This window comes from Bombus pyrosoma, linkage group LG8 (assembly GCF_014825855.1).
Source record: "Bombus pyrosoma isolate SC7728 linkage group LG8, ASM1482585v1, whole genome shotgun sequence".
In the NCBI taxonomy this organism is placed as follows: domain Eukaryota; kingdom Metazoa; phylum Arthropoda; class Insecta; order Hymenoptera; family Apidae; genus Bombus; species Bombus pyrosoma.
In genome coordinates, this window is record NC_057777.1 from 10,851,719 (window position 1) to 10,875,336 (window position 23,618).

General features: G+C 33.7%; 1 protein-coding gene and 1 long non-coding RNA gene across 4 annotated transcripts in view; both read left to right on the top strand.

The window, feature by feature from the left end:
• The first annotated feature begins 18,548 nt into the window (after positions 1 to 18,548).
• Positions 18,549 to 23,618, top strand: part of LOC122570131 (facilitated trehalose transporter Tret1-like) — a 12,099-nt gene continuing 7,029 nt past the window's right edge. For 2 of the 3 annotated variants that reach the window (XM_043732052.1, XM_043732053.1), the window contains exons 1-2: positions 18,549 to 18,694; positions 19,016 to 19,278. In XM_043732052.1, the coding sequence (XP_043587987.1) occupies positions 18,595 to 18,694; positions 19,016 to 19,278 (363 nt within the window). In that variant the 5' untranslated portion in view covers positions 18,549 to 18,594. The remainder of the gene's footprint in view (positions 18,695 to 19,015; positions 19,279 to 23,618) is intronic. The other variant, XM_043732054.1, reaches the window with a different exon arrangement.
• On the top strand, positions 19,288 to 20,394 carry LOC122570132. Its single transcript, XR_006317706.1, has 3 exons — positions 19,288 to 19,760; positions 19,904 to 20,141; positions 20,258 to 20,394. It is a non-coding gene; the product is annotated as an uncharacterized LOC122570132 (long non-coding RNA).

Here is a 23,618-nt window from a genome sequence, read left to right on the forward strand (position 1 = left end):
AAAAGAGTACAGTATCTTCGAGTATCTACGAGCATCTCTTTGTACCGACGAGCGATCCAAGCGTTATCACGAGTATCTACTACCGAGTTACGCGACGAGCATTAACGAGTATTTATCCGCGTTTTTATTTTGCGACTTATACTTTGTACTAACGACTCAACGTATACAGGCTGTACATTAATTTATTATTTTAAATATATTCGACGGTTTCAACAACGAGTAATCTCGTCCATTAAACCTCACTGACCAACCATCCTCTACACATAAACCTCACACACCTACATTTTATTGTTTTATGTCATCTTAATCAGTTAGCGGTTGCGACCTCTTTGAAAAGCGTGTACCTAAAATGTATCGTAAAAAGTAAGCGATGACGAATATACTCGTTAAACACTGAGTATCTGTGGCTGTTATAATATAGAATTAAGTCATAATGAAATGACTGTTTTATTTTTTGATTTTATTACTGCAATTTTCTGCAATTGCTAAATTGCAATCTAAACAGCAAATTATAACTACTTTTTACGTATAACGAGTATACTCCTCATAACACAAAATATTCCCATTTCTTCATGACAAGTATACTCATCAAAAACAGCTAACTGGTTAAAAACGCTCAAGAAGATGTATTTCTATTATTAACAATTAAGAACAATTATTTTTACAGGTTTAAAAAGTTCGGTTCTGTAAGAGTTAAGATTCAATTGCAGTTATATCACTTTATACATGTACTTCATTGCCTTGCTTTAAACCGCAATTCTTAATCAGCTTTTATTCTATTATTTATTAGGACGGTTACGGAGCGGAGTACGTTCACTGGTGCGTTTCCAAGGATTCAGTGATTGATTTCATCGGTGGGAGTATATTGGTTTTCCTGATCGGGAATATATTCGGTTCAAATCTTGAATCACAAATATTTATGACATCAGACCGAATTAAACGAGCATTTGAAAAGTGAGGCGACGATAATGAGTGGCGTGGGAAAATACGTTTCTGAAGAAACGCGCGAGGAATTAGTATTCTTTCCGCGAATGAAGTTCCCACTTTTACGTTGGACCAGCACGGCGGCCAGTTTGATGGATAATCACTGGATGCGGATCACCGCACAGACGTTGGCGCGCATTTTCAGATCGTCGACCCCGATAATTCGCCCTGCGTTCTCCGTTTTTTATTGCTTCTGGGTTGCCTACCACCACACACTATCCATCCCATCAGTGAATCATCCGCGTTTTCGCGATGATGCGTTTATTCCTTTGAGTACTCTTCTCTTTGAACTTCCATCGATCGAAACTTGGTTTAGTGATCGCGAAATCGTGCGCAGCATTCTCCTCCTTAATTTAGACTCGTTCATCGAGATTACCCATTCCGCTGATGGAGCAATCAGCTCCCCAAGATGAGGAAACATACAACGTTGTTGACAGGGAGGCGGCAAAAATCTGGGCGACGGGTGCGTTGAGCGCGTCAAACGGGAAACGCTTCAACAAAATTCGGAAAAATCTGGCTTCCCTCCGGAAGGAAACCGGTCTAAGTACCTCGTAAATTCTAGTAAACGTCAATGTTACTAATACATTAGCCGTTATTTATCAGTTAACTTTCCATTGTGGTCGACATCTCCCTGACAATATCGCTTAGTTATGCTGACCGAGATTGGGACAGAAAAACAGAAACCCGAGAGGAAATTAAAAATTGAGATCGAGAGAAAACTGCCGTTTTGAGGAAATATATCTCTAAACTTCTTTCGTTTGACACAGTAGGGAAGCTTGGTTCGGGAAGTTTTAATGATTCATACCATACTGTTCTCTTATACGATAGGGAAACGTTTCAGAATACTGATGCACTCTAGGCTCGATCTTGTTCAAACAGTTTCTGTTGAAGTATGGCACATAAAAGGATATACGCGAAGTTCCGTTTATTGCGAGGATTAATTGATCAGCTGCAAGTGTCAGAACATCTGCTGATATTCATTATAAATTGAATGTTTTTTACTAGTATTTTATAATTATATTTACTTAAGATTTTGTAATTATTTTACTATAAATTTGTCACTTCATTTTATTTCATTGGCGAACTCTTATTATACTAACTTTTTGATGCCCGACGAGTTCAGACCAATGGAGTTCTATTGTAGACATTTTTTGATTTACGAGTCCATTGAGGGAAATTGAGTGAACAATGATTGCACTGTACGTGAATGAAGCAATGCTCATCATTACTTTTGTTATATTTTATACCTTAACCTGAAATGTGTTTTGTAATTCGTTATTTAATATTATGCGTATTTTCAGTCTACTAACTCGAAACAGTTCAATTGTTCATTAATAAACAATTAAATGCAACAGTTTTTACCACGGTTTCCATTAATGACAATTATCATAGATTTCCTCTTCTACTTTCATTTTTCAATTACGTAAATTATTTTTTACAAGTACTTTGTTTGTAGATATGATTCAGATCAAAGCGAAATCTAAATTATTTGAAGACACAACCGCGACAAATACAATTTTTCCATCTGCGATCAAAGTACTCCGGAGAATTGAAATATCTCATGGATACGCGATAACTAATAAAACGCGTTAGTGATTTTTGGTTATTTCATCGTGCCGAAACGTTTTTCATTAATAAAATTCCATCTTTCCCCTGTCGTTTACTTGTTTTTCATGTCAACACGCTTTAATTCGTTGCGTGCGATACATAAAAGTTGACACGCATCGTTTGCTCTTTCATTGAGTCTATTTGCGCCGATAAAACATATCGATATACATAATTACTTTTACAAATTCTGAACATCAAATATGTTAATGTTTAAAAATATAGCATACATATTTCTAATAGCATTCGAGGCATTTAGTCTCGCAACAGATTGGTTATTTTTCAATGTTATTGAATAAATTTCGAAATAAAATATAACGACGACGTTAATCAATACAGACACGTACATCGTCGTAATTACCTAGCTAATTAAAAATACTCAATAATTTTCACAGCTAAACCTGGCAAAAAACAGAAAGAGAAAGCAAGGTAACGATTATTTCAAATGTACCACTTCGTCGGTTTGGCCTGTTAGCTTTATTCTTCTGGAGAAGTTAACAATGTTCTCTATTGCGTTAAAACATTATCAGTTGGAGGCTTTACAACTCCCACTAGTTATAATATCGTAAAGTAACTTTGAGTTGTGCTATTGCCGCTGCAACGCTATTATGGTGCATCATTCATTGTAATTATTATAAATACGACCGGGTTAGCGAGTTTCCAACCGAGGACCTTTGATTTTAAAGTCTCTGTAACGCAGTTACGGCTGTTTATTGAAACGTCTCTCTTTGAACGTCGCGTCGCCGATTGTCTTGCTTGAAGCGCGAACGACCAACTTTTAACAAATTCGTTCCACAATTTCACGTTTCCTCGTTCCATTACTTTAATCGCGAATCGAGAATGAATGTTCCGCATATTCATGAAATCTGCGCTTTTTTCATTCTGTTCTGGAAGTAATTCTTTAGTTTTTATGTAAAAAAAAAAAAAGAACGAAATATTTTATATATACCGTAAAACTCTGTGTATTTTTTTATCTTCAAAATTTCTCATAAATACATAAAAAGTGTCAGTCTAATTATCAGATATTCAGTAATCAACTGTATTTAAGACTTTCTACCTGAACGAACTAACGTTTTCTCATACTTTTTATCGCCAAAAATTAGTTAAACAAGAATTATTTTCCTCAAGGATTATTTACAAAATTTAAACATTCAACATCATATATCAATAGTAATTTGTAATCACCTACGTTATAAACAAACTAACTATAATTGTTAGTTAACCTTGAAAGAGAAAAGAATATTAGATTAAAAAAACAACCAATACTTATAAATCATAAATGAGTTTAAACTTAAAAAAGGAAATTATTTAATTTTTAAAACTAATAACTATTTATTCCTTTTCTCTCTCTGCTGTAAACTAAAATAAATAAATTGTACACTTTATTTTCTAATGCTCATGACTAAATGATAACTTCACTTAAATAATGCAAGACATTTTTTAAGTGTGCATGTAATATAAATATAATCGACGTGTACTTTTGTCAAGTTCATGGATACTGGACTACTATCATATTGCTTCAGAGATGACTGCGGATTTTGAGGTTAAATGTTAAAAGTTCTCAAGAAAATTATTATGCAATTCTGCTATATTTGTGTTACATTATAAAACTTAGTAAAAACAATAAAGTTGAAATATAATGCGAATCAAGGAACTGGAAAGTTGATTGGCTGTAACAGGTGATTGTCAACGCATCTATAATTTTAACTAGTTAGAAGTGTATGTATGTATAAAAGGTAATTTTTGGATATAAATAAGTTAAATTCGTAGTTCTTCATAACTTGGCTATGAAGTTGTAGTTAATATATTCCAAATATAATACAAATATAATGCAATTTAACATTTTTAAGAATGTTAGAAAGTGAGAGCCACAAAAAGTTCCTATTCCTGTAGAATTAACCATACATGCAAATAGTTGTTAGAAATACAAACAATTTTACCATGAATGTTTGCATTCGATATCAATGGAAGAGATTCGGAGTAATGATCGATTGGAGGAACTAGTTTGAAATTCGTTTTAATTGATAACATATAATGGCTAGTATTGCCGCATATACCAGAATGAGATCTCTGCACGATACTGTATCGACTATAATGGAAATGCTATCGCGGTGATTTTTTCGGTATATTGTTTATTGAGTCGACAAATGGGCTGATATTCATCGCATTGTTGTAACATAAGCGGTATATATCATTGATAACGCGGTCGTTATCAACGAGATGCTTGAGATCAACGTTATCAAACAGGGACAAAGAAAGAAAAGAAAAGAAAAAGAACAAAAGAAAAGAAAAAACTGTTTTTCATTTCAAGTCAATATTCAAGCAATACTCCATGCGTAACTACGTTGCGATAAATCGCGGAGATACCCACGAAATTTGCTGCAACAAAGTACACACCTGGAAAGTTTTGCTATTGAACCCGTAAATTATAGAATATTAATTTAATTAATTTGCTTCGATGCACTCGCCAAATTTGCATAACAGAGGTCACCGAAGTCGTTTTAAAATTACAAAATAATCATTAAGGTTATGTCGCCGGTATATAATATCATTCGAAAATCGTCGAAATCGTGTCATTAGTAATTGAAGTCACTATTAACTACAAGCAGTCGTTCCAATAATGTCAAATGTTTTATGAACTCATAAGTGTTATTATTGTAACTAATTGTATCTAATTACAATTATACTTATAATTAGTTGTGATCTATTTAAAGGGAATAAAAGTGATGGATGGATTCTGCAACATTATTTTCCAATTTATAGTTCTATATAAAACCAATGATAAAATCTATAATAGGCGATATTATATATGTCGGGTTTACATTACAATTTTGGGCACGTATCAATTCTTCATTTGAATTTGCCATCGTTTTGCATAACAGAAGTTATATTTACACGTATAAATATGACTTTTACAAAGTTTAACGATTAATAAGTTTAACGAACGCTGTTAACAATATTCTTGGGTTCAAACGAATCCACGGTCAACGGGGAAAACTCTTTGTACAATAGATTATATTTTCCTGAGACATAAAATGACGTTAGCTGTGACGCTCGGTTACGTTCTGACTGACCACACGATATCAGTAAACTCTCTCCAAGGAGATCACAATAAAAGACTGTCACGATCACATTTGTCAATTACATATTGATCAGGGATATCAACAAATTCCAGGCGCCGTTACTAGGCAGACCCGCGTAGAGCCGACATTGCTCCTGGCCGGGGCTTGTTTGTTAATACAGCATGCCCCTCAATATCGGTGCTTCTTCTGTCAGGTAAAAACGTTCATCCCGTGACCGTGGCTACGTTCAGCGACCAGTTGTGTCACCTCGAGCACAAGTATTGGGGTCCTTTCCAAAATTCCAAAAGAAAGGCCCGATGTTCCTACATCTCCGACATATATATTTCAGCTACTGTTTCAATATAATTTAAGAGATGAATCTTGACGCTGAAAGAAGACGAAAATCAAGAACAAAAAAATTGCGTCTTCGGCTTTGTTTTTTAGTTATTGGTAATTAAAAATCGACCAAAATATCCTGTAACGCGAACAAGCCTCCTTACACGAACGAAGAGAGGTCAGCTTAAGCAATGGTGTGAACAGCATGTCAAGCGGTTACACGACGTGAATGAAGAAGTGCATTTTTCATTCTATCGTAGTGAAATTGGACGGCTAATCCATTAGAAGCAACATTTTTAGGCAGCGGAAAATAAAGGGGATATAAAGCAAAAAATGTCACTGCGTATCCTAAGCTGGGCAGTACATAAATCGCAAGGAGCTACAATAAATAGGACTGTAGGTGACCTTAACAAAAAGAAGTTTGCAAAGAGCCAAATCTGAATAAACCATATGACAAAAGATTACTTGCAGAAATGCAAAGATTACGATAACTTCTTTCGCAAAGGAATAACTGAAACTTATTCCCTATAACCACTCTTCCTGAACACAAGTATTCCTGAAAATAGGAATTAATAATAAAAGAAATGAATCAAACCAGCTTTGAATGACAAGCTTATGTACAGAATCGGACAAAGTACGCTTCTATAAACAATTCTGTAAACAAAATTGGTCACTTCCATTGCTTCCAGTGACGAGCTAGTGGTCGATTAGACACAATGAAATAATGAGATCGCCGAATACTAGATAGTTTTCCATAACGATAGTTACAAAGGAAAAGATTTTGCAAACAGAACTCATCAGAGGACTACCTTTACGAGATATAAAAGGTTTCACCCTGATAGCTTAATTCAGTCCGAGCAATCGACAAACATACATAAAAATTCGATTTTTGCAAAAAATATTCTTCCTGAACAGCAAATGCAAAAAAGGTTTATGGCAAGGCCAGCGGAAGAGTATGCTCTATGAGATAGAAAAGTAATCATACTGATTGGTCAAGCCGTCCTGAAGAAGTTGGCAAACATGCATAAAAAAAATAAATATACTTATACAGGATGTTCGGCAACAGGCGTAGGTAATTTAAGAGGTGATTTGTGAAATTAAAATAAGATAAAATACAAAAATAAAAACTGCATTTTCGACTTCATTTTTTAGTTATTAACAATTAAAAATTAGACGAAATATCCCTGTACGCGAGCAAACCTCTTTACACGAACGAAGGTAGGTCAGCCTAAGCAGCGGTATGAACAGGGATCCTCAAATCGAACGATACATGGGCAGTAACTTACCTCGTACAAGTAGTAGAAAAGAAGATTATGGCATTCGAAGACGTAAATCATCCTGTGCGAGGTTTTGTAAGAAAAATCGTAGATTAAATATTAAACCTACTTATATAAGGGTTAACTCTTATACTGCTGAATACTCGGAGCCTATGCCATCCGTACGGACGGCACGCTGCCAGCGCTGACGATCGCTGTGGACTGAATACTTTTTCGCTATACTGAACTCTGTTGATTGACTATTCAAAGTGCAAATCGTAATAAGTTATAGTAATTCTTTTGCACGAGATTAAATGATTCAAGAGCGTTATTTTTTAGTATTAATTATTTATTATAAACATTGAAATTTACAATAAACTAGAATTTGGGTAGTAAACTAGAAAACAATAAACTAGAAAACTAAATTTAGTAAATATAACACAAGTTAGTAATTCAGTTGTGCGTGAAAAATTTCAAAACAATTATCGATACATAATCCGACATCGCATTTTCTGTCGTTCCTTCTCTTATTTTTCACACAAACAACACATTTTCTTCTTGATAATTGTGTTGTGCCGGCACAATTATTCTACCAAATGTCCAAATTGGACAAATTGTGAATGCAAAGTATTAAATAAAAAAAAAAAGAAAAGACAGTTTCTTCGAACGCGGCATTAACATTGAAATGCATTTATATTTATCTCACACAAACGTAATAGTATTACTTTTGCTTAGGTGCTCGGAAAAATTGACAAACGCATATATGCGTCCTTAGTCCAGACCGATGGTTTTCGCCAGACGCATATATGCATCCATAGCACTCTAAGGGTTAAAATCCATAACAGCGTAACGAAAACTGTCCCATGGAGTTTTCGTGTGGAGAAGACTAATGTTTCCGCTGATCCTTTGCCTCCCTGGCATAACTATGATGACTAATAAATATGAATGATAACTAATAAATAATAGCACATATAAACAATGTTTATACAGATTTCATACACTCATCGCAATCGTTCCATCCGCGGATATTCACAGAAAAATCACATACGCATCAAGTATTCTTGAGGTACTACTAAATGTGGTCGAATAGTGTCTTGCATGAACACATTTCCCATATAAATTACTAACCACTGTATATTACAATATTCACATGCATACATGTAGTATCGTGGAAAAGGGCCTAAGAGATATCAAGTGAACCATAAACAATGTCGCGAGAGCCGAGGCGCCGTCGGGCCCATCAATGTGTCGTCGGTCCTTCAATTGAATAGTTTCGTAAAAAGCGCCTACGTGACCCTAGCCCCGAGCGGCTGCGGAACACGTGCGTGGTGGGTCTAAGAAAAGACAAAAGTGATGCGAAAGTAGTCAGTGTTAGTTGAGAAGTCGGAGAGAGTCAACCGAGAAGTCAAAGAGTGCGAGTTGCGTTGTCGAGAGAGTGTGGTCCGCGTGAGAGGGAACGTTGGATCCGTTGGGCGAAAGTTGTCTACATTATAGCGCGTTATTGTGACTAATTCATGTTAAAAAACCATCGTTCTTCTGTCTAATCAACATCTGTACAATCTATTCATTGTAAATATATCATCATTAAATCACAAATATCCGAATATAATAATAACATATTCGTACCATATTACACGCATATGACATAAAAATGGAGAAACCAAAAGTTCTTACGAAAAAGTTTATTTAAATTATATTCGAAGAATTAATTAAGGTATCGTTTGATGGAGTAATGTGTAATAACACAAATTAGTGTACAGTCAAATGAAAAATTGTATTTATCGTTGCCGAAATGATACTGACTTTGCAAGGCTGTTCTAACCATTTTTAAATCAGCATATCTAGTGAGCAGGCTGTTATATGTGCCGAACACCTTAGATGTCGTAACTGTCCCTGGTTACTTTCGATAAAATTATATGAAGAAAACGAAAGCGTTGACGAAGAATATCATAAATTTTTTTTCTGAATGAACTCTCCTTTATTACCTTGTTACATAACGTGTTTTAGTGATTTTAGAAACTGGGTAGGAAAGTAAAACTATTCTGGAAGGACAGAATTATTTCGACAACCAAAGAAAAAAAAGAAAGAAGAAAATTAGGAGAATTGTATAGACATAAAGTTGGAGTTTATTGTAGATTTTTTTGCACTTTCTTTCTACACCTTTTTTTGACACTTTTAGTTCTTTGAACTTTTCAGTTGCTTTATTTTTGTATTCTTCGTATTTTTTTTTAATCTTTTTGATTTAATTCCAACGCAAGTGATTTGGGTGTGTGGTGTGTGTACTGTGGGTACTGTATAGAGTGCATGTTGTAAAGTTATTTGTAAAGAAAACAGAGGCTATACTGAACATTTACTGTAATATAAAATGATTGTTATCTTTATTACGACTTTTCCGTGAACAGTTTGGATACTCGCTATGCGTATGTGATCTTTCCGCGAGCACTCGCGAAGGGGACGATCGCAGTACATACATAAAGTTTGTATGTTTATATGTATGTGTGCATTTATTAATTGTTTATGGATGCAAAAGATTAGAGGAAACATTAATCCTTTCTACTCGAAAATTCCATGAAGTGGTTTTCGATATGCTGCAATAGATTAATGAGGCACAATAAATTAAATTTTCGGATGTCATTATTTTCTTCTCTACAACTGGTGCGGGGTATACTGCTACCCATGTATTAGTCGTCCAGTCGTGTCAGTCGATAACAGATGTACTTATTACTGTTCATAAATAATAATTGTCGAATGATAACGAGCACAAATTCGTTATACATAGAATAACAAAATTAAGTGCCTCAGCTCGCTTTCACTTCTATTGTATAATAGATACATTTGGTCAAACAACAAATAACAAATATAGATTAATTATAACGTGCCATTAAAATTTCTATTATTATCTTTCAGATTATCCTATATATTTGTTAATTGAAAAACATGTTAACCAATCTCAATTTTGTAAACGATTATAATAACAAGCGATATAAATATTTATGCAACGAATAAATGGAAATTATTTACATATCTAATGAAATTTTTAATTGAAAATATAAAATATGATCTAACACACCCTTTAGTTCTTAAATATGTTTGTTTTAAATTTTCACATATAACATTGTATATATTTAATTTAGAAATAAGCTTGTTACAGAAAAAATTCTACCACGGAATTCAAGCCAAGCTCCTTTGAATCGGCAAAGCAAAATAGTAGAGACTTTTCTTTAAATTACATTTTTTGACAACAATTGTTACATTAAGTAAAAAGATAGAAACAAATTTGTCTATACTAGTCTACAGTTATCTACACTGCATGAACATAGTTATCAATACATCTGTTAATCATATTTGTTAAGTAATTGTCACAAATTTTATCTTATTTAGGGTTTTTTAATTACAGGGCATATATGATACAGAAGAAATAATAGATTTGTAATAAAGTAATTAAAAAATGAAACCAATAGAATGTATGTCATGTATACTAATTATAATTTATACCATTAATAAGTGACCTAATACTTATGCTGAAAGTGTATGTAAAAAATATAAAGAAAGGAAGTATAATGAAAATCGTAACGTGATTCTACACCTTCGGATCGATAGAGATTTGTAAAAAAAGTTTGTGCAAAAACGATCTTTATCATAAAATTCAAAGTAAAATTTGTTTAAATTGCAATGTATTCTACTCGTCACAAGGAACAAAAGTCTCAAAAACACTCTGGATCGGAAATGATTCCCTCTCCTACAAAAAAATGTTAAAGATTTAATAATTCTTAAACTGGCTTTACTCACAATATATTTATATTTCTATATTTATATTCGCATTTGTGTTTATATTTACATTTACTTGTAATAAAATAGATAACATACTATTGATGAAGCAAAATACAGAAATAATAGAAGAAATTTACGCGCAGAAAGGGTTCCGCGGTAATACGATATTCGGCGACTAAGTCCATTGATGAGAATTTTAGATCTTAATAGCCGAAATAATGGTATAGGAACACTAAATTTACATTTGGAATTAATATTAGAATAATTATATATTTATTTGATGAGCAATTTCTAAGATATTCATCGATACACACTTGCACGCGTCTCACTGTTAACCGACTGAACAGTTTACACACACATACTTCCACACACTGATATTCACATACAAGTATTTCTACTACGTATTTAACTTAGACTAGCACATAAAATTATACATATCTCAATATCCATAATTTGGCGATCAAAAATTAATATTGCGACATGCCAAAGATCAAATTGACCCTATTCCTGCAGAAGAACAGGTTATCGCCCGTGCTCATGCATATATACTGATGAACTTATATGAAACAGGTCCTCGATTCAGCTATATGACAGCGCGGCGAATACGCGGGGAAGCTCACAATTTTATAAAATCCGTCACGTTCAAGCACTCCAAATAGATATGTCACTCGATAATATTTGGATGCTATTTAAGTTGAAACTATGTTTTTTGGGCCACGTAACGAATGCAGTAGCATTCTCAATCAACAAATGCCAGAATTTGGATTCGCGATAAATCACATTCAATAGTTTGAAAAATTTAAGAAGGATAGGCGAGAATTATGTATTTAGATTGCTTTTCCGGGAAGAAGAGTCACTTGCGATCTACGGTTCCTTTGAGACTTTTATTCCTCGTGATAAGTAGAATACGTTGGAATTGAAAAAAAGTTGACTTTGAATTTTAAAGTTAAGATTGCTTTTGCACAAATTTCTTTTTAGAAATCTCTACCGATCCGAAAATGCAGATTCATACTACGATTCTCTTTATATTTATTTTTCTTACACACAGCACATATATTTGCTCTGGCAGTGCTACTATGCCGTGCGCACATACTTCATCCAATGCTTATCGGTACGAACCAAGATCGTGTTATTTTATATAGGTTTGGGGTTGATATTTAATAGATTCACATAGATTCTATTTTACTTTGTATATTTCGCCACCTCGTACAGAACATCTGAACACACCGGATACACTCGGATAATTAACACGTGGTCGACTTCTAAGACAAAAGAGCGGCGTTAGAAGTCGTACCAACTTAGCTTGTAGGAACTATCGATCATACCAACTTAACATTTCTTAACATATCGCACGATTCCACACTTTCTCTCTTTCCGTACGTCCACACATTTCTCCTGCCGCGTTCGTTCGTTTTTCCTATCCGGTGCCACCAAGAACTCATCGGTGAACAGTGCGGCCGTTGAAGAGCAAAGGCCCGTATTTTCAGTATCCATTTTCTGCTGACATCGCTTTAGAGATTTTCTTATTCATCCCCGATACCACAGACGAGTATACAACGTAGACTTTGCATTTTATGAACCCTCGTGTCACATGTTCTAAAATATCGATCGTGTAAAAAAACTGAGAGTCTCTTACGCCCTTTGTGATCTACGCTAGTAAGTGTGTAAACTATATTCAATCGAATTAATAAAGTTAGTAATGTCACAAACGAGTGTGGTGAAGTTAACAGGACTAAAAATCTGCGATAAAAATATTTCTCTGGTTAGGAGTTACATGTGGTTACACGATTACAATAGAGACAATATATGTATTTATTAAATTTTAAAAAACTTAACGATTTGACGACAGCAGTTAAATTTTCGTATGAGATAACTTTAATTATACATCAACTAAAAATGTATTTATCACCTTATAGTTTCCGCTAGAGTATAATATGACATTTTTTTGATATGATATTTTTTTTATACTTCGTTTAAACACGAACAAACCCAACTTTTATTTATCTACATGATCAAAATATTTGTTTATATAATATAGACCATAAAGCACTGATGAGTTTATGAATTTTATGAATTTTATGAATTATTCATTTTACGAAGATTTGATTTTCTTTCTTGATTTGCATACTTCTGTATGCTTCCATACGAACCTGTACATATAACACATTAAATGAGAGAAAGGTGAAGAAAAAAAATTCATATTGAACATACCTTAAAAAAATCGGTAAAAATCAATTCTTATATCCTCTTTTAGTACATGCGATTGTACATGCGTTTCCGTCACCTTAGTTCCACTATTGCTTTTATAATCAAATCATTAAATTTTGGAAAAATTTTGGATAACGAAGCAGTAGTGTTAAAAGGATGGATCACGTGAAGGCGTGAAAGAAGATCTTTACTATCCCAGAGTATGTTTAATGTTCATAATGAAGTCACATACATTGTGCTGTTATAGACAGAAGAGAAGAATGTAACCGAAAAAGTACAGTACAATGCACGTATGTATATATATAACAAAAGCAAGAATGTAGGCGAAAAAGCAACACAATACACATATGTACATACATAACAGAAATAGAAGTATTTTTTATTTAATTTAATTTGTACTTTACAATTTGTCCAGCTGGACATTTGGTAAATTTTTATATTTTTGTGATATTCTCTTAGCTTCAGAGCAGCGGTGTTGCTGCAGTATAGTTAAAACAATAGGGAATGTAAGGTTATAATTTTGTGTGTCCTAAAACACATTCACATATACAGATCTGGAAACTCCTCCAGTGGCGGTAAGTCTCTAAGTGGCAGGACAATATTGGTCAATTTGTCCACAGTAAGAAACTTCAATCGAAAAGTTAACTCGTTTATAGTGTCACTGTGCATAAAAATGACTCCTGCTCGAGCAACCGAGGTGGACGGACGTGTCTAGTCGGTCGTGTGCTCCGATGAAGTGATTCAAAGAAGTGTTTCGAAGAGAAATAAAGTTAACGAATAGTAATAGAGAGAGGAAGTTTAAAAATGCAGCAGCAGATGCCAACAATAAAAATTACAACCAAAGGAGAAATGCACTATATAAGCAGGTCGGTAGATTTACTAGGCCTAAAGCAACAAAGAAGTAACAATAACCAAAACGATATGGCTATAGAAGAAATGGAAGAGCAGTGGAGACAGGAGGAGCGCAACCGCGATAACGAAAGATATTACCAGGACGAAAACTGGAAACTAGCAAAGACAAACAAGAAACGTAAAACGACACCGGGCACAAGTGCCGCAGAAAATCTAAATACAGAAAAGCAACGATGGCTGCAAGAATTACCATTAAGAAACTCCTTTAGCTCACTGACGGAAGAAATAGAAGCTGTCCCGACAAGCAAAACCACTCAATCAAATCACATTGCAAAACCACCACCAATATTTTTTGAGGCCCAAATAATAGACCAGCTTATAGATCTACTAAACAATATAGTCGGGAAGGATAAGTATACGATAAAACAAACAAGGTTAGAACAAGTAAAAATCCAAACAAACGCCCCAGAAAATTATAGGAAAGTGATAAAAGCATTAAAGGAAAAAAATGCTGTCTACCATACGTATCAGCTCAAAACGGAAAGGAGCTATAAAATAGTTATAACAGGCTTGCATCCAAAAACTAACTCAAAAAAATTAAGTGATTAGTAAAAAATGACCATCAAACAAGAACAATAAACAATATAACAAGATATGACACGAAGCAACCATTACCACTATTCTTAATAGAACTTAAACCCAGAAGAAAGAAATATATGAAATCAAAAACATACTAAACACAATAGTAACAGTGGAACCACCACGCTACAAAAAAGATATACCACAATGCATGCGGTGCCAACAATACGCCCACACAAAAAATTATTGTAACAGAAGCCCGGCATGTATTAAATGTGCAAAAAATCACTTAACAATACACTGCCCATACTCAGGAAAAATAGAAGAAGTTAGATGCTATAGCTGTAACGGAAAACACCCAGCCAGCTATAAAGGATGTGGAATCAGGAAACAATTACAACGTAAACTGTTTCCACCACTTCGCAATAGATCATTCAATAACTACAAACCACAACAAAGTATAACGGATAGTGATACAACATTGATAGCACAATACGCACCAAACACTATAAACGGAAACATTAATCCCCAAAATGTACATCACGTAACGAACATTAATCACCATAACACCAACACCTTTGGTAGGCGAAACTACGCGCAAATAACCAACCAATCAGCACACATAGACAACCAAAACTAGATCTATAGCAACAACGACGCTACAGAAATCAAAGAACTACTCAAGCAATCCATCAATAACATCGAAATGCTAACAAAAATGATAAGCGAGCAAAATGCAGTTCTCAGACAGCAAACACAACAGATCACAGAACAGAAACAAACCAATAGTTTATAACAATCCAGATACACAATGCAATAAAACCACCAAATGGCAAACATTTAAAGAAATAATCGAGAGTAAGATCAACTGCAACATCCCATTAAGAACATCCGAACACATTGAACAGGCAGTAACAACATTTACAGAAACTATTCAAGAAGCAGCATGGGCAACCACTATACCTGAAGCAACCAAAACACAAACAAAAATAATTCCGCCAGATATCCTTGAAAAAATTAGAGAAAAAAGAAAAGCGAAAGCAAAATGACAAAAACATAGATTACGAGAAAACAAAAAACACCTAAAGGAAATAAAAAACAAAATAAAAGAGCACAACAACAACGAATTCACAAAGTTCATAGAGACACTCTCTGCACACGAGAACTCCAACTACTCCCTATGGAAAGCCACGAAAAAAATAAAGAAGCCAATAAAACTAATCCCAGCAATCAGAAAAGCAGATAACACATGGACAAGAAGTAACGAAGAGCAAGCTGAAGAATTTTCCAAATACCTATGCAACACATTTACACCACATAATATCAGCAACAGCAACCTCAATTGTCATACGGACGAGGATGCGCCAACCACTAGTACCTCAACTGACAAACTATGGAAACTAGCACAGATCATAATGCTACCTAAACCAGGCAAAGACCCACACCAAACAGCATCTTACAGACCTACTTATCGCTACTTCCTGAGTTTTCCAAAATACCAGAAAAAGTAATATACGTCCGCCTGAAACCAATAATAGAGAAGGAAAAATTAATACCAGATCACCAATTTGGATTCAGAAACAAACACTCCACGATAGAGCAAATGCACAGGCTCATTAATGAAATAATACTAGCATTAGAAAACAAACAATACTGTACAGCCCTCTTTATGGACATCGAGAAAGCATTTGACAAAATAAACCACGAAAGCCTGCTACAAACAATCAGAAAACAATTCCCGGAGCAAATATTCCANATTAATAAAATCCTACTTAAGCAGCAGAACCTTCGTAATAAAAATCAAGGACACATACTCTGAAGTTAAAGACATCAAGGCAGGGGTTCCGCAAGGAAGCGTTCTAGGACCAATACTATACACATTATACACGGCCCACATACCAACAACTACCAATAGCAAAATACTGACATTCGCGGACGATACAGCTGTACTAGTCAGGCACACTAACACAGAAACAGCAGTCACATTACTACAAGAACACATCACAAAAATAGGAAAGTGGCTGCAAGTTAAACAAATAAAAGCAAACCCCAACAAATGCAACGATATTACATTCACATTGCGAAAACAGATGCCGCCAAACATGCTACTGAACGGCACGCACATAACACAAACAAGACAAGTCAAATACCTAGGACTCCACATAGATACACAACTCACATGGAAACAGCATATCAAATCAATAATAGACAAAATACAGACAACAAGGAGACAAATGCATTGGTTAACAAGTCGAAAAGCATAGAAAATAAATTAAAAATATACAAAACAATCAAAAACACACCCAAACCGGCTGGCTGCGGAAACGATCAACACAAGCATAGAGAGAAGACTAAAAAGGAAACACCCAGCAGATCTCACAAAGGATATAACCTAACAAACACGAAGATGGTACCCCGCTGGGGGTAACCATCCACATGCTATGTATATTTAAGTTATAATATTTTAGCAAATGTTCCACTGGACAAATTGTAAAATTTCAATAAATAATAAAAAAAAAAAAACAAATCCGATGGTCCCATGCGTTAGATCCATCGCAAGCTTTCCTCCACAGCATCATCTTCACAGAAAGTCAGTCTTTATGCATTCTTTAAACCATCATCATCTAAACATACGTCGTGTACTACAATTTGTAACTTTGGCTATCAATGGAAACTCAATTATATCTTATTAATTTATATCTCTTTGGTCAATAAGTTGTTGGAATAAACATTAATTTATATATGTTAAATCAGGGCAAACTCATTTGAACCACCCCTATTATCGTAACAGAAATAAGGGGATCGATCATTTCGTGGCGTCGATTATCTAATCGTAAGGGGAATTTATGACTCCCGTTGACGTGCTTTCTCGCGATCGCGTCTCTCCGCGAACGGTCGAAACTGAATCAAATACGAGCAGGAAGCCGATTCCGTTAGCACCGCATTGAAAAAGTACTGTTCGGCAAATTGGCTTTCGAAAATTGGTCTCCTTAATCACGTGCTGATGTAAAAATGTAAAAATGAAAAAATATACTCTTAACTTATTTCTGTATCTATTATAAAATCGAATCCTGCTAACTATTCATTCTTAGCTAGTCAGGTATTAGTCCAGGTTACATATATTTAGTATTTACGAAATTTTCAAACCCAACTTTTTTGGAAACAAAGTGTCATATGAAGAAGTTTGATTTTATATTAAATTTATTTTTTCACATAGGATCACATCCTTGCCGTTTTCACTATGATTATATTGACAGTTTGTTTAGTCTGTATCTTTTATTATACTTTTTTAGAAATTTCTGATTTCGAAAAATGTAAAATAGAGAAGTAATAGTTGTTAACTGTGCTTCAGGATTATGTGGAGTTAGATCATGCAGATTTCAATCTTATCTGTTACTGTGTTTGCAGAGTAACGCTGCTCGTTCGAAACGAATATGTTGCAGGTGCATTAATTAAATTGTACAAACTTATGTTAAGATATTTTGATTTATAAGTAACAATGGTTTCCACTATACATATATATTATTTCAATAAAATTTTAAAATTACTAGTGAACAGAAACTATTAACAAATTATCGCCGCGATAATTTATCACGGAAAATTTATCGTATTCACGGAAAATGTATATGTTTATATCTAAATAATTTGATATAAGCTGATAACATTTCTTATCAAGATTGCGTGACGCAAACTCTTATTTGAGGATTACGGATCTACGTACCATCGTAAGAGAAAATGATACTGTCTACAGCGAATGCGTGTTCCTTTTTTCAAATATGACAGTTTACTATTACAAACACGATAAGCAGGATTTATGTCTGTTTTGGATTTTTTGGTAGCAAGTTGTCTCTCACGTTGATTAAATAATGTGATGAAACACGTTTAGTTCGTTTGACTCAGTTGTAGGTTAACATCCGTTGCGTAATTTATTCTCGAAGTGTATGAAATATAATTTTGCAAAGATGGGTATTGATGCAGACGGAAGGAAATATACATCCCCAGATGGCTCAAAAACTTGGGAATATTTGGCTATTTTGACATGTAATTATAAAATTATTTTTCTCTTCGATATTTTTTTACATTCTAAAGAAAAAGATCTACCAAAGACCTGAAATGAAAAATTACACATTCCACTGACAGTTATTCTTTATAGTGACAATTTTTTCTTAAATCTTAAGAAATCTGTTAGCGATAAAAAAATAACATTGGACAGAAAGTAACTAAAAAAAAAAACGCAGCAGGTTAAAGTTGTATTTTTGATTATATAATATCTATAATAATGATCTATAATAATATTATCGAATTACTTTTCCTTATTGATACATATACCGTACATGTACATTACGTACATGAATCTGTCAGGTTCCATTATGAGTGGTTGCATTGGATTCGTCGTAGGATGGAATTCACCAAGTATTGTAATATTAATGTCCGAAGACTCGCCTATTCCAGTCACAGCATCATCTATTTCTACGTTGGTGGCAGTTGTGGCTGTTGGACATATGTTAGCGCCACCAATTAATATTTTTATCGTTGATAAGTTTGGCAGAAAAAATACTCTGTTGTTTAGTGCTTTACCGCTCTTAGTCAGTTGGAGTTTAATTACTATCGCAACGTCTATTTGGGTAAGTTGTATTAGAGGATGAGTCATGTCCATACAACAGTGGGTGAATTTGCATATTAAAATATGTAAAAGGCGTCATATGAATATACTCGTACGTCCTACTTATTTGAGTTTTCGAGTTATAAATGATTACAAAAAATGTTCGAAGTTTTCACCTCGTTTTCTTCTTAAAGCATTCTTTAACAGTATCTTCGCAAGCTGATAAACAGGGTAAGATGGACCCATTGCATGGCCACTGTGATATAGATCCATTAGGTTTTTGTTTTTGGAATCGTTTAAAATCTATTGTGTATTCGATGCAAACGAATAACGTACATGATCTGCTGAAAAAGATACAAAATACAAATTTGGATCTATTCGAAGAATAGTATTTTCGAGCGAGTACGGAGCTCAATGTTACGGCGCGCAGTACCTAGATGATGTTGAGGCACAAAGCAGACATTTTGAACATCTTCTTTAATCGTGCATAACTCGAAAATTAAGGTATGTAGGAACATATAAGATTTGTACTTATTTTATTTTTGTGTAGATAAACCTTCTGAAATATGACGTGTATTTATAATTCACCATATGTATTGATCAAAAAATATTAATTCGTTATATCAAATTCATTTCTTCTTTTTCAGTATTTAATACTATGCGTTTTTACCACGCTAGAAACAGACACATTGATTACATTTCCTATCCCGAATGATACACAAACCAACTAGTAACATTTTATTTGTCCATTTTGAAATAACAATCATATTCGTTAATTTGCAAAAAGAATCAAAATTCTGATTTATTTCGAGTATAAGTTTGTAGTTTACATATACAAATGTTTGTGAAAATCGATAAATATTTAAAAGAGGAATTAATAAAAAGGTTATAATTTTTAAAATATTATCTAAACAAATGAATTTTTAAAAATTTTGTTTACACATCTATGTTTTCCGTTCATAAACATAGAATTTTAACTGATATAATTACTCTATGTCTAGGAGTTCCAAGTTTCATTTTTACCAAAAAATGTGATTGTTTTAACAAAAATACAATACGTGAAATTTCCATAGTTCCCCGCAATATTGTATGCGATATGTAATATTAGAGCGATAAAAAGGACAACTGAACAATTATAAGGTAAATATATGTCTTTATGTACACAATTCTTGAAAAATGTATGTATATTTACAGTAAGAGGATGGGGTAAAATATCCATAGTTCAACTTAATATAGTACAATATTTAATCTATAGAACAAAATGTTTTGTTTAAAAATTACATGTTAATAAACATTTTTTTGCTCATTTCTGTGGATAACTTCAAAACTTCTTTCTTTCATACTTTCGATTAAAATTTGTAGAGTCACGATTTCTATAGTAGCATACGCTTGTCTTATGCCACTCTTAAGATCTAGAATTTAGCATACTGCGTTGTATTTGCGTATATTTTGGGAGCTAATATTCCCCGAAGGATTTCAATTAGGGAATATTAGGGGATCAGGAGAATGCATGGGCCACTGCTTATTTTTCGTTTGAAAATATTCTTTATTCAACTTCCAATTATGAATGGTTCCATTGTCTTGCTGTAACATACAGTCTTCATAATCCATGTCTTCCACAAACGTAATAAAACATGTTCTACAAGTTCTATGTCTCTTGGAATTCATTTTTGTTAATATCCAACGCATTAGAGGTTTTGCGGTGTAGATAAATGCAGCTTATACCATGATAGTTAAATCATGACAGTAAAATTTAAAGCCATCTGGTCCGTCATGGTTAAATTCTTTTTCGTCCGAAAGAATTACATTTTTCTACTTTTCTTCCCAAGTCATATGATATTTCGCAAATGCGAAACTTGCTTGTTTACGATGTTGCGTTAGGAGTGTTTCCGAAATTTTGTTCTATATGAATCGTTTAATGTTTCGCAAAATTTATTGGAAACGCCTTTTATTAACCGGTAGATTTTAATTTTAGATTAGATTCTCCATTGTTGCATTTCGCAACATTAACGAATTGTGACTTCATGTAAGCTTTCCATTTTCGCTCTTTGGGTACTTTTCTTCATAGGATCACCTAATAATTTAGTAAAATTATTTATGAAATGATGTAATCTCATTATTCTAAGAGCAATTTTTTTATGAAGGTCCTGTATCCTTGTACGCCATAATTTTAGCCTTGTTCTCTTATTTAGCAAAATATCTCTTCGGATATTTAAAATAAACTAAAATAAGCTAAAAATATACTCTATTTAATTAAAATATAACAAAACTAATACTTTTCCAAATGCGCTCTCGCTACTTATACAGCTAAAGATGGTAAGAAAGAAAATTGTAACTATGGGAATTTCGATCACATTTGCAATATAATCAAATGTTGCATTACTAATTAGAACAAGATATAACAATCAAGAAACAATGATAAAGAATACAAATATGAAATGATGACTTTAGCCATTACAGTCGGGAACTGTTCAGAATTGAATCAATAACCACAGAAGAAGTAAAACTTTTAGTGGAACTATGGAGATTTCGTGTACTGTACGTCCCCAATGTATTTGGTGCCATTATTATTATACTTTACAAGAATTTATGAAATTTCATAAAAATCGGCGTGTCACTCTTAGGTGATGCTTTTCGTTAGATGTCTAAGGAATTGTCGTATTAGACTGCCGTAATGTATCCTTTAAGCGACCTTTGGACGAAACACTCGCCCTTTTTCATTTTTCTGTTTTCCTGTTCTTCTCTTCCATTCAACACTACATAAGATTTCCAACAATTGAAAACTTATGTGGTACCGCGTTAATTCATTTACAGACGACATCTAGCAAAGGCTCAAATGTTTTATTAGGAATGAAAGCGATCGATAAGTATAATTTGGTCAAATGTACGATAATATGCACGATAAAATGCACGATGCTTAGCAATAAAGTGTCTTCTTTACACATTTGCATTCTCAAATCTAACATGAACCAAGTACAAACATAATCAAAATCAAAACTAACCAAAACGTTTTTTTTTTATTTATTGTTTGTTTACATTTCACAATTTGTCCATTAGGGCATTTGGTAAAATATTATAATTTAATATTTGATAAAATATAGCATGTGGATGGCTACCCCCAGCGGGACTCCATCTTCCAGGTTGTTTATTATTCTATTATGAGGTCTGCAGGATGCTTCTTCTTCAGTCTTCTTTCTATTATTGTTTTATTCGTTTCAGCAACCAGCTGATTTGGGTGTGTTTCAAGTCTTTCTTTATACTTTTTTGCATATCTGGCGATTTCCTCTTTAACTGTTGGAATTTTTAAATCTTTTCATATGTCTTCATTTCTGACGTACCATGGAGCGTTAACTATTGTCCTTAAGATTTTTGCTTGCTCTGTTTCTATTTTATTTATGTGACTCATTGCTGCCATCCCCCATAGTGGGACTCCGTATGTCCGATTGGTTTGATTATTGTTTTGTATATATTTAGTTTATTCATTATGATTAATTTAGATTCTCTATTGATTAACCAGTACATCTGCTTCATTTTTTCACGTATTCTGTTTGTTATTGATTTTATGTAATGCTTCCATGTAAGGCGTGTGTCTAATTGTATTCCTAGATATTTGACATACTTTGTTTGTGCTATGTGGGCGCCATTTAGTTAGATGTCTGGTGTTTTTCCTTTTCTAAGCGTAAATGTTATGTGATTGCACTTACTGGTGTTAGTTTTTATTTGTTTGCTTTGCAGCCACTTTTCTATTTTTGTAATGTGTTCTTGTAGTAGTGCGGCAGCCGTTTCTGGATTTGTGTCTCGCTAGTAAGACCGTATCGTCCGCGAACGTTAGAGTTTTGCTGTTGACAGTTGTTGGTATGTCTGCTGTATAGAGTGTGTATTATATTGGTCCTAGGACGCTTCCTTGCGGTACTCCTGCCTTGATATCCTTAATTTCAGAATATGCGTCATTTATTTTTACTACAAAGGTGCTATTGTTTAAGTAAGATTTGAGTAATTTGCAGATTTGTTCTGGAAATTGCTTTTTGATAGTTTGAAGAAGTTTTTCATGGTTAACTTTGTCAAATGCTTTTTCGATGTCAATAAATAGTGCCGTGCAATATTGTTTTGTTTCCAATGCCTGTAAAATTTCATTGACGAGTCTATACATTTGTTCTATTCCTGAGTGTTTATTCCTGCATCCAAATTGCTGGTCCGGTATTAGTTTTTCTTTTTCTATTATTGGTTTTAGGCGGTTATATATTATTTTTTCTAGTAGTTTGGAAAACGCAGGTAGTAATGATATTGGCCTGTAGGATGCAGTTAAATGTTGGTTTTTGTTTGGTTTGGGTAACATTACGATCTGTGCTATTTTCCATATTG